The 18,197-nt window shown below is 37.0% G+C and overlaps 1 protein-coding gene across 1 annotated transcript in view; it reads right to left on the bottom strand.

Annotated features, from left to right (window-relative positions):
- WASF1 (WASP family member 1) overlaps positions 1–18,197 on the bottom strand; it is a 41,033-nt gene that overhangs the window by 11,883 nt on the left and 10,953 nt on the right. The window contains exons 2-3 of the mRNA XM_022554278.2: positions 13,105–13,239; positions 228–381 (exon numbers count right to left, since the gene is read on the bottom strand). Of these exons, the coding sequence (XP_022409986.1) occupies positions 228–381; positions 13,105–13,239 (289 nt within the window). The remainder of the gene's footprint in view (positions 1–227; positions 382–13,104; positions 13,240–18,197) is intronic.

The following is an 18,197-nucleotide window of genomic DNA, read 5'->3' on the forward strand; positions in this document are numbered from 1 at the left end:
CCCTTTGAGTAAGTCTTGTTTTTTGTATGCCCAAACCTTGGGAACTCACCTAGTGAATAAAGCAAAGGTTTTCTAAAGGTGGTGGATAAGGAGGGTTCTCTGCATTGCTCAGGAGACCAGTGAAATAAAAAATGTTTGGGGATTAAGCATTTAAAGGTAGACTGCTACATATCTGAACTTGAAGTCTGAAATAAATAACCGGCCTTCTTACTTATTAGCGTACTGACCTGTAAGGAGTGAGTATATTGAGAGGTGGAGGCTGTTCACAAACATCGTACGTCTCCTGTAATGGAACAGGCAAAGTCCTGCGGTCGAAAAGCTGCTGATCTTGAACTGTAGAACTTCGGAAAGCTTTTCTCATGGTTATATCTTGCAAAGACACTAAAACAAAAATCCAAAATGTATTGTTTTATTTTACTAAGATGATTTAACATAAGGACAAATTCATATACCGTATTTGTTTAAAAGTCAGAAGGTCATGACTGTTAGTGGCTTATGAATCAGGAACCATATTTTAAATGTTCTATCACTATATGCCACATCATTTTGTGCTTTATTTTTCCAATTAGATGGGTTTTAATGCAACCTCTGATTTCTAAGGCTCTAATGACACTTGAAGCATATGCTACATTTCCCATCAAGTGCACCTTTTCCTTTTCTCTCCTTGCCGTCCCCAGTCCCCACCAACCTACATTTTCCTCTTTTTTTCTATAATCTTTTTTCCATCTCCCTTTATTACTTTTATTTAGCTTATACCAATAACACTGAAGGAATTACTTAGTTATCAGTGGCATTCTGGGCTAAATGCACTATTGCCCTCTATGCTTTAAGTATGCTATAAGTATGATACATGGACTATAAAGTTAAAACAAACTTATTGTAAAGAAAATTAAGTTTTCAAGTACTGGGCAATCTGTACTGTTCTCTATTTCACTTATCTTTTATCTTGTTCTATAAGGGTCTTCAATTAACTACAAGTCTTGAAGACTGAGGCTATCTTGTACATTAGTTTCTCCAGTAAGTTAACACAGCCCCATCATACATATGAGGATTTAAAATAACTTCATTTGCTCAGTTTCTTTTGGACTGTGCAGCATGTTAAAATAAAAAATTTACCAAAATACTAGATTTTTAACTCTTAGAGTGATTTCTTGATATTAAAAAATTAGGTGATTTTTTAAATGTATCTAATATGGGTTTTAGTACAAATGCCTTATACCATAGAAAGGTCAGTACTAAATAATCATAACAATTCTTAAATTATTTTTCTCCCTAAAATAGTATCTCTTTCATCCTTACAAATAAAATTCACTCAACATGAATGTTTGGGTCTATGAAATAAGTGGAGCAATGAGGCTGGCTATGCAATAGCCACAACATGACTGCATTCCCAGCAATTCCACTTCTATCTGACTTAAAAACACCAAAATAAAATTCAGAGAAGGAAAAAAGTTTTTTTCCCACTATCACTAAAGAGTAGTATGAGAGATACTTAATGAGTATAAACTATACTGTTAGATGCTTTCACTAATTTTTACTTAAGCTTTATAACAATTTAATGGGATAGGAATTATTATTCCATTTTTAAACATTAGAAAATATTATATAACTGGCCCAAGGTAAAATGGTTAATAAGCAGTAGAGCCAGAACAGAAAACGCAGATCTGTCTGCCTTTGAGGCTAATCTCTCTGCCACAGTACCACATGCTGTTCCTCTGGCTCCTATCAGAAGTGGCCTCCGTTTTCTGCAATCAAAATGGATCAATTTTTGCCACCCTCCTACCCCACTTATTAACTGTAAGTATGAAACCTAGTGTTTGATTTCCCAAAACTGTCTTAGTAAAGGATATAAAGAACATGTAAAGTAATAAGCATTTTTCTATCTTCAGCTCCTCTCATTTATCATTTATCTCATTTGTTAACAGACCAATGTGACAAAGCCCCTTCCAGTTGCCAACAATGACATCTGATATTACTTAGTGTTATATAACACAGTAAGTCAGCACAATATGTTTGTAAACATAACTGAATTAAAGATAATGGTACAGATCTTTGTTTAAAGACTCAGTTTTTTACCCTTTCTAAATTACTGTTACTTAGTATTTAATGGTAATTAAAAACCCCAAAATATTGATATTACATTCTGTAATTTATTATTCTGCTCATAATGTTATTTTATGTGAACTTTAACTGAGTTAAAAAATCTAGGTTAAAAAACTTTGAAAATTCCTCTATTCAACATCCCCATGACAATTTCAAATTAAGTAGTTCAACTTTTAGATTCTGAATTCTTTCCCAATGCTCCATATAATTTTAAAGGAAACTGAATAATTCTGATAGTTGTTGGCACATTAAGAATTTTTTAAAACACTTAAACACATCTTAAGTTATTTACTAGTATCTGTATTTTCATTTTCAATTTTAATGGGAATGCTAAAATATCTGTTAAAATTTAACAGTATTTTCAAACTAAATATTAATTTTTATTTGTTACATAAAAGAACTGCCTGTATATTTCTATATTTTTAGATGAAATGTACTTGTAACTTACATGTTTAAATTATTTAAAAAAGAAATTTTGGATATAAATGACATATTTGAAAGTATGGCCATAAATGTTTTTTTAATATTAGCAATGATTTTTATCTCAAGAATTTCATGATGTATAACAATATACATTGTATACATTATAATATACACAAACATGTTTCAAGGGATACCACCAGTAAAAAACAGCCCACAGAATGAGAGAAAATCTTTTCAAATCATAAGGTTTGGGACTTGGATCCAGAATATATATAGAATTTGCGTAACTCAACTATCAAAAGAAAAATAATCCGAATTAAAAATGGGAAAAGGAGCTGAACAGATATTTCTCCAAAGAAGATACACAAATGGCCAGTAAGTCATTTAAACCCTGTTTTGTTTTTTTAAGTTTTATTATTCTTTTTATTAATTTTCTTTTTTACATTTATACATCACTGTGAATTACATTTGACTGTAGTTTTATTAAAGGAAGAAACACATTTTAACTATCTATTTCTGTTAGATTTTTGGTACAATGTAAAGTCAGGTTATAGATCCAGCCCTCTGCACAAAAATAGAATCATTTTTGTCTTAGTTGCTTTTAACTGAACTAGTTGCAGTTGTCAACATTTCAAAACAAGAGGTAAGAGATAAAAATCTAGATACCTGGCTTCTTGGACAAAAGAAAGATCTGGCATGACTACACTGACTTTACCTCATTTCATGTCACCCACATGCCAACAATCTGCTCCCTGTTTTGTACACAGTCTCAAAATCGTGCGCTTGGTCCACTTCACTCAGAGTAACCTGGGTGTAAATCCTGGTTTTAAGTCCTAGCTCTACCACTTTCCTGCTTGGAGACTTGATTCTAAGTGGCTTATAAGCCATGAGAAGATGCTCAACATCATTAGTCATCAGGCAAATGCCAATACATTCTACAAAATGAACCAATATTGAAAACATTAGGCTTAGAAAGAAGCCAGTCACAAAAGACCATATATTGCATGATTCCATTTATATGAAATGTCCAGAATAGGCAAATCCATAGAGACAGAAAGTAGATTAGTGATTGCTGGAGGCTACGGAGAAGGGGAGATGGGAAGTAACTACTGTTGGATATAGGGTTTCTTTTTGGGGTGAGGAAAATGTTCTAAAACTGACTGTGGTGATAGTTGCATAACTCTGTGAGAATACTAAAAACCACTGAATCATACACTTTAACTTTAGACGAGTTAATTGTAGGGTGTATGAAATATATTTCAGTAAAGCTGTTTTTTTTTTAAAGTACTGCCTTGGTTTTTCCTCATATCCAGACCTATGAGTTTATATCTTTGCATGTAGAGGAAACTTAGCATAGTTAAGTACTCACCTCTCCTTATTCAGGCATTAAATTATGTCAGAAGTTGGTTCAATCACTAAAACAGCCATCATTATATTCCACCTTTTGCTTTTTCCAGTGATATCCTTTAATTTTTTTTTTTTTCGGTACACGGGCCTCTCACTGTTGTGGCCTCTCCCGTTGCGGAGCACAGGCTCCGGACGCGCAGGCTCAGCAGCCATGGCTCACGGGCCCAGCCGCTCCGCGGCATGTGGGATCTTCCCGGACCGGGGCACGAACCCGCGTCCCCTGCATCGGCAGGCGGACTCGCAACCACTGCGCCACCAGGGAAGCCCTCTTTTAACATTTTTACTGTTCAAGTTTAGATCTATTATATAACTTACATTTATAATAAAAATGTTATTCCACAAAAAATATTTTGAACAGAGGATAAGAGATTCACATTAAATAATACTCTAGGGTAGATAAGTGAAAATTATGTTCTTAGTAGTTTCAGTTTTCTTTCTTAAAAAATAAACAAAACAGAAAGAGGCATTTGAGAAACACCACCACTCAATGTATTCTATCAAGGCATGAAATGTTTTACCACTAAACTTTCTACCATTATTTTTTTTTTAACCTAATATCCCTAGCTTAATATCTCAGCATAGAACACTTTTGTCTTATATACTGGCAATTTGGGAACTTTTTTTTTCTTTTGGAAATGTTGATTTAAATTGGGAAGTAACATTTAAAGAACGAGATCAGATTCTAGCAGTTTAGCAATATGCACACACAAAAGCATATTAAAAGGAATTGCATTCTTAAACAATCAAACCTAAGAATTTCAGGTAATTTTCAAATTATTTCTAAGACAAATGTATACAAACAAATTATAAGAGAAAAAAGACAAAGAAATTGGAGGAAGAGTCTGGCCAAAAAAATTTTATGTCAGAAAATGAAGAGCTATTTAATATACAAAAAGAAGAGGTAAAAAAGGGGGAAAAAAGCTTCCCTGGTGGCGCAGTGGATGAGAGTCCGCCTGCCGATGCAGGGGACGCGGGTTCGTGCCCCGGTCCGGGAAGATCCCACATGCCGCGGAGCGGCTGGGCCCGTGAGCCATGGCTGCTGAGCCTGTGCGTCCGGAGCCTGTGCTCCACAACGGGAGAGGCCACAACAGTGAGAGACCCACGTACCGCAAAAAAAGGAAAAAGGAAAAAAAGAGTAGAAAACCCAGGAGACTCATGCTAATGGCATTTATACATAAGCCACCAATCTATTACAACATGTACAACAAAGGTCGTGGATAAAAAAGTTGTGTAGTAAATTCCTTTTTTTTTTTTAACATCACTATTGGAGTATAATTGCTTTACAGTGGTGTGTTAGTTTCTGCTGTAAACAAAGTGAATCAGTTATACATATACAAATATCCCCATATCTCCTCCCCCTTGCATCTCCCTCCCACCCTCCCTATCCCACCCCTCTAGGTGGACACAAAGTACCGAGCTGATCTCCCTGACTACGCAGCTGTTTCCCACTACCTATTTTACATTTGGTAGTGTATATATGTCCATGACACTCTCTCACTTCATCCCAGGTTACCCTTCCCCCTCCCCATGTCCTCATGTCCATTCTCTACATCTGTGTCTTTATTCCTGTCATGCCCCTAGGTTCTTCAAAACCAGTTTTTTTTTTTTTAGGATTCCACATATATATGTGTTAGCATATGGTATTTGTTTTTCTCTCTCTGAATTACTTCACTCTGTATGACAGTCTCTATGTCCATTCACCTCACTACAAATGACTCAGTTTCATTTCTTTTTATGGCTGAGTAATATTCCATTGTATATATGTGCCACATCTTCTTTATCCATTCATCTGTCGATGGACACTTAGGTTGATTCCATGTCCTGGCTATTGTAAATAGAGCTGCAATGAACACTGTGGTACATGACTCTTTTTCAACTATGGTTTCCTCAGGGTATGTGCCCAGTATTGGGATTGCTGGGTCGTATGGTAGTTCTACTTTTAGTTTTTCAAGGAACCTCCATATTGTTTTCCATAGCGGCTGTATCAATTTACATTCCACCAGCAGTGCAAGAGGGTTCCCTTTTCTCCACACCCTCTCCAGCATTTATTGTTTCTAGATTTTTTGATTTTGGCCATTCTGACTAGTGTGAGGTTATACCTCGTTGTAGTTTTGATTTGCATTTCTCTAATGATTAGTGATGTTGAGCATGTGTTTGTTGGCAATCTGTATATCTTCTTTGGAGAAATGTCTATTTCATGTGTTTGTTGGCAATCTGTATATCTTCTTTGGAGAAATGTCTATTTAGGTCTTCTGCCCATTTTTGGATTCGGTTATTTTTTTTTGATATTGAACTGAATGAACTGCTAGTATATATTGGAGATTAATCCTTTGCCAGGTGCTTCATTTGCAAATGTTTTCTCCCATTCTGAGGGTTGTCTTTTCGCCTTCTTTATGGTTTCCTTTGCTGTGCAAAAGCTTTTAAGTTTCATTAGGTCTCATTTGTTTATTTTTATTTTTTATTTCCATTTCTCTAGGAGGTGGGTCAAAAAGGATGTTGCTGTGATTGATGTCATAGAGTGTTTTGCCTATGTTTTCCCCAAAGAGTTTTATAGTCTCTGGCCTTACATTTAGGTCTTTAACCATTTTGAGTTTATTTTTGTATATGGTGTTAGGGAGCATTCTAATTTCATTCTTTTACATGTAGCTGTCCAGTTTTCCCAGCACCACTTATTGAAGAGGCCGTCTTTCTCCATTGTATAGTCTAGCCTCCTTTATCAAAGATAAGGTGGTCATATGTGCATGGCTTTATTTCTGGGCTTTCTATTCTGTTCCATTGATCTATATTTCTGTTTTTGTGCCAGTACCATACTGTCTTCATTACTGCAGCTTTGTAGTATAGTCTGAAGTCAGGGAGCCTGATTCCCCCAGCTCCGTTTTTCGTTCTCAAGATTGCTTTAGCTGTTCGGGGTCTTTTGTTTTTCCATACAACTTGTGAAATTTTTTGTTCTAGTTCTGTGAAAAATGCCAGTGGTAGTTTAATAGGGATTGCACTGAATCTGTAGATTGCTTTGGGTAGTAGAGTCATTTTCACAATGTTGATTCTTCCAATCCAAGAACATAGTATATCTCTCCAGCTGTTTGTATCATCTTTAATTTCTTTCATCAGTGTCTTATAGTTTTCTGCATACAGGTCTTTTGTCTCCTTAGGTAGGTTTATTCCTAGGTATTTTACTCTTTTTGTTGCAGTGGTAAATGGGAGTGTTTCCTTAATTTCTCTTTAAGATTTTTCATCATTAGTGTATAGGAATACCAGAGATTTCTGTGCATTAATTTTGTATCCTGCTACTTTACCAAATTCATTTATTAGCTCTAGTAGTTTTCTGGTAGCATTTTTAGGATTATCTATGTATAGTATTATGTCATCTGCAAACAGTGACAGCTTTACTTCTTCTTTTCCGATTTGGATTCCTTTTATTTCTTTTTCTTCTCTGATTGCTGTGGCTAAAACTTCCAAAACTATGATGAATAGTAGTGGTGAGAGTATGCAACCTTGCATTGTTCCTGATCTTAGAGGAAATGGTTTCAGTTTTTCACCACTGAGAACAATGTTGGCTGTAGGTTTGTCGTATACAGCCTTGATTACGTTGAGGTAAGTTCCCTCTATGCTTACTTTCTGGAGTTTTTATCATAAATGGGTGTTCAACATTGTCGAAAGCTTTTTCTGCAGCTATTGAGATGATCATATGGTTTTTCTCCTTCAATTTGTTACTATGGTTTATCACATTGATTGATTTGTGTATATTGAAGAATCCTTGCATTCCTGGTATAAACCCCACTTGATCATGGTGTATGATCCTTTTAATGTGCTATGGGATTCTGTTTGCTGGTATTTTGTTGAGAATTTTTGCATCTGTGTTCATCAGTGATATTGGCCTGTAGTTTTCTTTTTTTGTGCCATCTTTCTCTGTTTTTGGTCTCAGGGTGATTGTGGCCTCGTAGATTGAGTTTGGGAGTGTTCCTCCCTCTGCTATATTTTGGAAGGGTTTGAGAAGGATAGGTGTTAGCTCTTCTCTAACTGTTTGATAGAATTCGTCTGTGAAGCCATCTGGTCCTGGGCTTTTGTTTGTTGGAAGATTTTTTTTTTTTTTTTTTTTTGCGGTACGCGGGCCTCTTACTGTTTTGGCCTCTCCTGTTGCAGAGCACAGGCTCCGGACGCACAGGCTCAGTGGCCAAGGCCCATGGGCCCAGCCGCACCACGGCATGTGGGATCATCCCGGACCAGGGCACGAACCCATGTCCCCTGCATTGGCAGGCGGACTCTCAACCACTGCGCCACCAGGGAAGCCCTGTTTGTTGGAAGATTTTTAATCACAGTTTCAATTTCAGTGCTTGTGATTGGTCTGTTTATATTTTCTATTTCTTCCTGGTTCAGTCTCAGCAAGTTGTGCATTTTAAGAATTTGTCCATTTCTTCCAGGTTGTCCATTTTATTGGCATATAGTTGCTTGTATTAATCTCTCATGAACCTTTGTATTTCTGTAGTGTCAGTTGTTACTTCTCCTTTTTCATTTCTAATTCTGTTGATCTGAGTCTTCTCCTTTTTTCTTGATGAGTCTGGCTAATGGTTTATCAATTTTCTTTACCTTCTCAAAGAACAAGTTTTTAGTTTTATTGATCTTTGCTACTGCTTCCTTCATTTCTTTTTTATTTATTTCTGATGTGATCTTTATGATTTCTTTCCTTCTGCTAACTTTGGGGTTTTTTTGCTCTTCTTTCACTGATTGCTTTAGGTGTAAGGTTAGGTTGTTCATTTGAGATTTTTCTTGTTTCTTGAGATAGGACTGTATTGCTATAAACTTTCCTCTTAAAACTGCTTCTTCTGCATCCCATAGGTTTTGGGTCATCGTGTTTTCACTGTCATTTGTTTCTAGGTATTTTTTGATTTCTTCAGTGATCTCTTGGTTATTTAGTAGCATATTGTTTAGCCTCCATGTGTTTGTATGTTTTACAGTTTTCTTCCTGTAATTGATATCTAGTTTCAAAGCATTGTGGTTATAAAAGATACTTGATACGATTTCAATTTTCTTAAATTTACCAAGGCTTGATTTGTGACCCAAGATATGATCTATCCTGGAGAATGTTCCATGAGCACTTGAGAAGAAAGTGTATTCTGTAGTTTTTGGATGGAATGTCCTATAAATATCAGTTAAGTCCTACTGGTCTAGTGTGTCGTTTAAGGCTTGGGTTTCATTACTTATTTTCATTTTGGATGACCTGTCCATTGGTGAAAGTGGGGTGTTAAAGTCTCCTACTTTTATTGTGTTACTGTCGATTTCCCCTTTTATGGCTGTTAGCATTTGCCTTATGTATTGAGATGCTCCTCTTTTGGGTGCATAAATATTTACAATTGTTATATCTTCTTCTTGGATTGATCCCTTGATCATTATGTAGTGTCCTTCTTTGTGTCTTGTAATAGTTTATGTTTTAAAGTCTACTTTGTCTGATATAGAATTGCTACTCCAGCTTTCTTTTGATTTCCATTTGCATGGAATATCTTTTTCGATCCCCTTTCAGTCTGTATGTGTCCCTAGGTCTGAAGTAGGTTTCTTGTAGACAGCATATATACAGGTCTTATTTTTGTATCCATTCAGCCAGTCTATGTCTTTTGGTTGGAGCATTTAATCCATTTACATTTAATATAGTTATCTATATCTATGTTCCTATTATCATTTTCTTAATTGTTTTGGGTTTGTATTGTGGGTATTTTCCTCCTCTTGTGTTTACTGCCTAGAGAAGCTCCTTTAGCATTTGTTGTAAAGCTGGTTTGGTGGTGCTGAACTCTCTTAGCTTTTGCTGGTCTGTAATGGTTTTAATTTCTCCGTCGAATATGAATGAGATCCTTGCTGGATAATCTTCGTTGTAGATTTTTCCCTTTCATCACTTTAAATATGTCCTGTCACTACCTTCTGGCTTGTATAGTTCCTGCTGAAAGATCAGCTGTTAACCTTATCGGGATTCCCTTGTATGTTATTTGTTGCTTCTCCTTTGCTGCTTTTTTTTCTTTGTATTTAATTTTTAATAGTTTGATTAATATGTGTCTTGGCATGTTTCTCCTTGGATTTATCCTGTATGGGACTCTCTGCACTTCCTGGACTTGACTACTTCCTTTCCCATGTTAGGGAAATTTACAACTATAGTCTCTTCAAATATATTCTCAGTCCCTTTCTTTTCTCTTCTTCTTCTGGGACCCCTATAATTCGAATGTTGGTGCATTTAATGTTGTCCCAGAGGTCTCTGAGACTGTCCTCAATTCTTTTCATTCTTTTTCTTTATTCTACTTTTTGGTAGTTATTTCCACTATTTTGTCTTCCAGGTCACTTATCTGTTCTTCTGCCTCAGTTATTCTGCTATTGATTCCTTCTAGAGAATTTTTAATTTCATTTATTGTGTTGTTCATCATTGTTTGTTTGCTCTTTAGTTCTTCCAGGTCCTTTTTAAACGTTTCTTGTATTTTCTCCATTCTATTTGCAAGATTTTGGATCAACTTTACTCTCATTACTGTGCATTCTTTTTCAGGTAGACTGCCTAGTTCCTCTTCATTTGTTTGGTCTGGTGGTTTTTTACCTTGCTCCTTCATCTGCCGTGTATTTGTCTGTCTTATCATTTTGCTTAAGTTACTGTGTTTGGGGTCTCCTTTTTGCAGGTTGCAGGTTCGTAGTTCCTGTTGTTTTTGGTGTCTGCTCCCAGTGGGTAAGGTTGGTTCAGTGGGCTGTGTAGGCTTCCTGGTGGGGGGGAACTTGTGTCTGTGTTCTGGTGGATGAGGCTGGATCTTGCCTTTCTGGTGGGCAGGACTGAGTCCGTTGGTGTGTTTTGGGGTGTCTGTGACCTTATTATGATTTTAGGCAGCCTCTCTGCTAATGGGTGGGGTTGTGTTCCTGTCTAGCTAGTTGTTTGGCATAGGGTGCCCGCACTGTAGCCTGCTGGTCCTTGAGTGGAGCTGGGTCTTAGCGTTGAGATGGAGATCTCTGGGAGAGCTTTCACTGATATTATGTGGGGCTGCGAAGTCTCTGGTGGACCAATGTCCTGAACTTGGCTCTCCCATCTCGGAGGCTCAAGCCTGACACCTGGCTGGAGTGCATCGAGAGCCTGTCAGCCACACGGCTCAGAATAAAAGGGAGGAAGAAAAAAGAAATAAAGATAAAATAAAATAAAGTTATTAAAATTAAAAAATTATTATTAAAAATAAAAAAGCAGGGCTTCCCTGGTGGTGCAGTGGTTTAGAGTCCGCCTGCTGATGTAAGGGATGTGGGTTTGTGCCCCGGTCCAGGAAGATCCCACATGCTGCGGAGCGGCTGGGCCCGTGAGCCGTGGCCGCTAAGCCTGCACGTCCGGAGCCTGTGCTCCGCAATGGGAGAGGCCACAGCAGTGAGAGGCCCATGTACCACAAAAAAAAAAAAAAAAGTAATAGAAAAAAGAAAGAAAGAAAGAAGAGAGCAACCAAGCCAGAAAACAAATCTACCAATGATAAGTGCTAAAATCTATATGACAAAACAAAAACAAACAAACAAAAAAAACCGGACAGAACCCTAGGACAAATGGTAGAAGCAAAGCTATACAGACAAAATCACACAAAGAAGCACAGACATACACGCTCAGAAAAAAAGGAAAAAAAAAAACATATATTAAGAAAAAAAAGGAAGAGAGCAACCAAATCAATAAACAAATCTACCAATGTTAATAAGCTCTAAATACTAAACTGAGATAAACATAAAACCAGAAACAAATTAGATGTAGAAAGCAAAGCCCAAGTCTATAGTTCCTCCCAAAGTCCACTGCCTCAATTTTGGGATGATTCGTTGTCTATTCCAGTATTCCACAGGTTCAGGGTACGTCAAGTTGATTGTGGAGATTTAATTTACTGCTCCTGAGGCTGCTGGGAGAGATTCCCCTTTCTCTTCTTTGTTCACACAGCTCCTGGGGTTCAGCTTTGGATTTGGACCCGCTCCTGCGTGTAGGTCGCCTGAAGGCATCTGTTCCCCACCCAGACAGCATGGGGTTAAAGAAGCAGCTGATTAAGGGGCTGTGGCTCACTCAGGCCACTGGGAGGGAGGGGTACGGAATGCAGGGCGAGCCTGTGGCAGCAGAGACTGGCATGACGTTGCAACAGCCTGAGGCATGCTGTGTGTTCTCCTGGGGAAGTTGTCCCTGGATCACGGGACCCTGGCAGTGGCAGCTGCAGAGGCTCCTGGGAGGGGAGGTGTGGACAGTGACCTGTGCTTGTACGAAGGCTTCTTGGTGGCTGCAGCAGCAGCCTTAGCATCTCATGCCCAACTCTGGCATCCGTGCTGATAGCCGCAGCTCGCGCCCATCTCTGGAGCTCGTTTAGGTGGTGCTCTGAATCCCCTCTCCCTGCACACCCCGAAACAATGGTCTCTTGCCTCTTCTGCAGCTCCAGACTTTTTCCCAGACTCCCTCCCAGCTAGATGTGGCGCACTAGCCCCTTCAGGCTGTGTTCACGCAGCCAACCCCAGTCCTCTCCCTCGGATCTGACCTCCAAAGCCCGAGCCTCAGCTCCCAGCCCCCACCTGTCCTGGCGGGTGAGCAGACAAGCCTCTCAGGCTGGTGAGTGCTGGTCGACACCGATTCTCTGTGCGGGAATCTCTCCGCTTTGCCCTCTGCACCCCTGTTGCTGCATTCTCCTCCGTGGCTCCGAAGCTTCGCCCCCCCACCCACCGCCCATCTCCTCCAGTGAAGGGGCTTCCTAGTGTGTGGAAACTTTGCCTCCTTCACAGCTCCCTCCCAGAGGGGCAGATCTCATCCCTATTCTTTTGTCTGTCTTTTCTTTTTTCTTTTGCCATACCCAGGTACGTGGGGAGTTTCTTGCCTTTTGGGAGGTCTGAGGTTTTCTGCCAGCATTCAGTAGGTGTTCTGTAGGAGTTGTTCCACATGTAGATGTATTTCCGATGTATTTGTGGAGAAGAAGGTGATCTCCACATCTTACTCCTCTGCCATCTTGAAGGTCTCCCCCCGCCCCCCGAGGTGTAGTAAATTCATGTTTTGTGTGTGTGTGTGTGTGTGTGTGTGTATGTTTCTTTCATTAATTGAAGCACATTTCTCCCAGTTGTTTTTTTTTTAATAAATTCATGTATAATAGTGTTCTTAAATATATCACTCATCCCACCTAACCAAAAACATACATGTGAAAGAAAATATAACATGAATAAACTTACATTCTTCTTCTTTAGGATCAAGCTGTGTAACACTAACAGATAAACGGTCCACACGTTCTTGTAATGAGTTAACTCTGAAGGAAAAACTATGTGCCTCATTGAATAATTCTCCAAATATATCTTCAGCATATTTACCTAAGCAAAAATGAAGCATATACCATAAAATTTAATGTTATCTGAGATAAATATCAAACAATTTAACATTTAAAAACGCTGCCCCAATGAATTTGGTATTTACTTGAAAGTAGTTTAAATTTTAAACCCAGCCTAAAGTAATCCAACTGTGACAGAGAAGGAAACACAAACCCTGGGAAATACAGTTTTAGATACTAGCTCTACCACTTCCTGGTAGGTGACTTGTGGCTAAGGAAATACTCTCCTGCTTTATCCCTATCTACACACCTGTTGAGGGTTAGAGAGGTTATAATGTAAAGTACACATAAATAATACATCTCTAATCCCAATTCAGCAGTCATAAACAGACTCTACACTAGAACTGAATTTCAGGCCAAGTGGCAGAATCCAAGATATTTCATAAACCTAGTAGATGACCTAATCTCAGGTACACCCAAAATACAGATCCTGAAAATTTATGAGAGATATTTTACATTTTCTCTCATTCTAGTTTCTTAAAACATCATAAATCTAAAATCACTGAATTCCTCTAGTCATGTAAATTTCCATTACTGTAAAGAATAAGCCAAAATAATCCCATTCTAAAAGGAGAAATAAAAATTTCTATCTAGTAAATAAGCCAGGGAGAAGTTTTAGATGACCTATAATTTTAAAATGTTCAAGTGTATTTAGAACATATAAATAAATGCTCACAGTATAAAGATAAGTCAATCACTATCTGTACCTTTGAATAAAAAAAAATTGATGGTCTTCCTAAATCAAGACATTTTAGACCCAAGCGTACTGTCTAGGTTAAATGTAGCTCAACAGTAAGCTCTATAGAGTCCTGTAACAGGGTACTAAATACTTATAGAATGAATTCATTAATCTCACCAGTTTACATTTGAACAATGGCTGTCTTTTTTTCAAAGCACTTCAATATATTATCAGTTAAATCAACAAAGGTTTACTGAGGGCTCACCCTGTGCCTGGTAGGTGTATTTCTTACTGAAGACACCAAGAAATAAAACATAAAATACCTGTCCTAGAAGATTTTATAATCTTTAGGAAAAAAATCATAACTTTAATCTCTCTATAATAAATTAAGAGAAAAAGGATAATTTTATATATATACATTCGCTCACATATATTCTTTAAGCCAAAATGACTGGGAATGTCTTATGTGTCAGACTGTGTACCAGATCCTGGAGATATAAAAATGATTGGACGAAGTTCTCTGCCACTGACGGGTTTTGAACAGAGGGAGAAACAAATATTTAAATAAACATGAAAACCAATTTAATAAATAAGTCCAAATCTTTGTTCCATTCACTTTGAGGCCTTGACATCAATTTCCTCACCCATAAAACAGGAATAAAAATATCTCCTTCAAAGAAGTTATAAGAAAAGGAGAAAAAAGAAGGAGAGGATGGGGTGCAATTGTAGAGTACCTGATACAGGATAGGGGCTCAACAACAGGCAGCTCTTACTATAAAATGACATAAAAGTCACAGAGCACAGAGAAAGAAGCATCAAACATTTGGGTGTGGGATGGTATTAGAGACACTTCCAGAGGCACAGCGTTTCTCTGGCAGATAAGGGAAGCATTCCATACATTTATTCATCAAATGTTAGGGATACAGAGATGGAAGAGACAATTTTAAACCTAAAAGAACTTAGTTTAATACACGGATCTTTAAGTTATAGTCTGTATACCACCTGAAATTATATGCAGATTTTTAATGCATTTGCATTTTTCTGGAAAGAGGGCCCACAGATTTTTCTTTTTTTTAACAGGTTTTTTGAAAAGAGTTTACACTTTCCCCACCTCAGGTTTAAGCACCAAAGCACTGCAGTGGGTAAGGTAAACACCCCCATCTGTTCTCTTTTCATATTCCTTCTTACTTTCCACATCTACCTCCTCCTTCCCTCCCAGAGACAGGTGAAAGGAATAAAGTTCACAATGTAAAACTAACTGTGTATGATCTGAATTTCAACTAACCTTACATTTATTATACTATGTCTCTACTCAAGAATCTATGAGGTCTCATTACCTCTGATGTTAAAATCTAAATCCTCTCAGCTAACACTGTCCTCCATAATCAAGCTCCACCTTACATGTCTAATATCATTTGTCCCTTTAATCCCCCTCATATATTTATTTTTGCCTCCATTCATCTGCCTACTTCTACATGCAAGTTGAAATGCCTTCCTTCTTCATTCATCTCCAGTTTCCAAATTCTTTTGTTCCTTAAAGGCCCAATTCAATTCATATTTCATTCAGCAAGCCTCCTCTAATGACTTCACCTATGCCTATCTCCCTTTTCTCAGTTCCTATAATCTAAAACTCCTGATTTTAATTATATACATGCTCACACTGTTTGAAACTCACAGAATTCATAATATTGGACTCTTCAACTAAATGGTGTATGTTCTTTTTGGACAAGAAACATGTACCTTTATCACACAGCAAAATATTCAGTGTTATCTGTCCATTTTCTATCTATTATCTAATTAGTCTTATAGAGCCAATCTGTTTATCCACCCTCTTACCCATCTACTTTCCTATCTATCTGTCAAATTTTCTATGATTGAGAACAAGAAGTAGGCTCTATCAGCTCATCTTGGTAGCATGAACTGACCATATTCAATAAGAGAAAGGCCTTGGGAAGAGAAAATGTAAAAGATCTCTCAGGTAATTAGAGTCCCAATGGTTGTTAAATAAGATGGCAATAAAATGGGGAAACTTTTGGTATAGCAAAAGAAATTTAAATAAAGTGAACTCTATGTTTTCAATAATTATCTATTATGAAACAGAATTGTGTTCCGCTAGGAAAAACAACTGAACCAGATGCATATTTTTGCAAGGAAGAGGTCAGGACGATGTGCAGCCCCAAGCGATGCTGAACTCTGGAGTTGACCTTCACTGCTGTGTGCAATAGCACTTTTGGTGTTAGGAATAGTACCAAAGTGAAAATCTGAATTACCTACAACCATTCTGAATAGCCTAGTTTTCTAAGTAATTCAGAAATTATTTAATGCATTAATTATTATTTTAACTATTTTGGATGGAAACTAATGTAAAATCTACTCTAAGCTTCCCTGTCTTCTTAAATAAAAATTAAACATAATTTAACCTTTTATTGAGGACTTATAGTCATGAATTGATTATGAGAAACAACAGCTTTGAAATGTATAAGAATATTTGCTTTTACATTAAGTGGCCTCTTTCCAGTTTTTATGTTGCTTTTTCCCTTATGTCACTTCTTCCTTTGCTATAAACTACATCTTTTGGTTGGCTTCAGTACTGCCTGCTTCTATTATCTACCCCCCCCCACCCGTATCTCCTCTTTTAATGCTCTAAAACATTAACGTTTGGAAACCACATCATAAACCCTGTCTGAATTACCAAAGTAAAAGTAAACAAGTTGGGAGAGGAATCAACTGGTTATTTTATGTGCATGGTCTTTAGTGCTTGGGCTTGTTTATTCTGGCTATCTAGAGGCCTTTTAAATTTAATTCCAGGTTCTCAACTTTGTCACGTGGGAAAGCTGCCAGAGAGCTTAATTCTGGAGTGGTAAACTGTTGTTACCCCTTCCTACAATATTTTATGCTTTTTCTCTTTTTTCTTTTTTTAAATCTCTACAAACTGCTTAGAAAATGCCTCTATAGTCTCTGATTCCAAGTTTGAAGTACCCAAAACCTAATTTAGTTATATCTTTACAATGTATTTCTATTTTCAGTCTGGCTACAACATGACCATGTGCTTGCTGACAGATGTTGCTTATATGGACTTTCTGTATCAAACTTGAAAATTCCTTAAATTTTCACCTTCAGGTTATGTAAGAAACAGGTTAGTACTGCAAAACTGACACACATTAGTTCTAAATTCTATATTGAAAATATACCTAAAACAAGTTGTTTATATTAGATCTAATATTCATTTTAATTTAAAGAAATATTTTAACCAAATTTATTAATGTCATTTCTATGCTCTTAACATGTATTTTAATATTAACAAGCTGATGTACCCATATACATATAGAATATATAAATTTTATATGAAGTTATGTTACGTTAATAGAATCTAACAATCATAAAACCGATTAGTGCTAGCAAATGACTTTAAACAATATGGATAATCATACATTAATGTACTTTCTAGGCCTTTTCTTTTGACTTGTCTCAAAAGTACACTTTATATTGAATTTTTCAAGGAAGAAACAAGTAAACAATACATTAATGATTCACTGCTGATAACTAACCTGAAAAAAAAACCCCACCAAATGAGACAACAAATACACTTAAATTCAAAGAAACAGTCTTTTAATTTACTCCTACAACTATTTCATAGGCAATGTAGAAATTTAGTGCTCTCACCAAGAATATTCAAATATAACTTTTTATGTTGCTCTGACTACAAGTGTATGTCCAAATGCTCTCACTTGAAACAAATCAGATTAACAACATCTTTTACCTTGTGCTAAGTAGTCAATTATAAAAAGAAAGGACAAAAGTTAAAAGGAAAAGAAAAGAGGAGCTAATCCTGCCTATAAAGCCAATCTATGTGGGTGGGTATGGCTGATAAATCTAGGACTACTTAGAGAAGATATGTAGACCAAAACCATCTTGTTTTATCTTTAAAATGAAATATAAATGTCTAATAAAAAGCTAATCCTTCAATTCAAAAGATAAACTAGATTTAAAAAAATTTTTCTAATATTACATTTAGAATAAATGGGAAATCATTTATTTAATTCCTTAACCTAGTAGCTCTGTTCTGTAATCTTATAATGGAAACATACTGCCTGTCTCCTCCTCCCCTAACCTGTCCCTTCCACTGGCCTTTATTATCTGACCAACCTACTTGCCTTCTGTCTGCCATCATGCTGCACTTGACTGATATCCTAACGTCCTTTAGACAACTCACCTGACTAACCTAATCCTCTGACTAGTTAGTTACTATTCCACATCTTTCA

The sequence above is a fragment of the Delphinapterus leucas genome, chromosome 12 (genome assembly GCF_059928025.1).
Source record: "Delphinapterus leucas isolate spDelLeu-1000000601 "Yukka" chromosome 12, BTC_Dleu_Yukka2, whole genome shotgun sequence".
Classification (NCBI taxonomy): domain Eukaryota; kingdom Metazoa; phylum Chordata; class Mammalia; order Artiodactyla; family Monodontidae; genus Delphinapterus; species Delphinapterus leucas.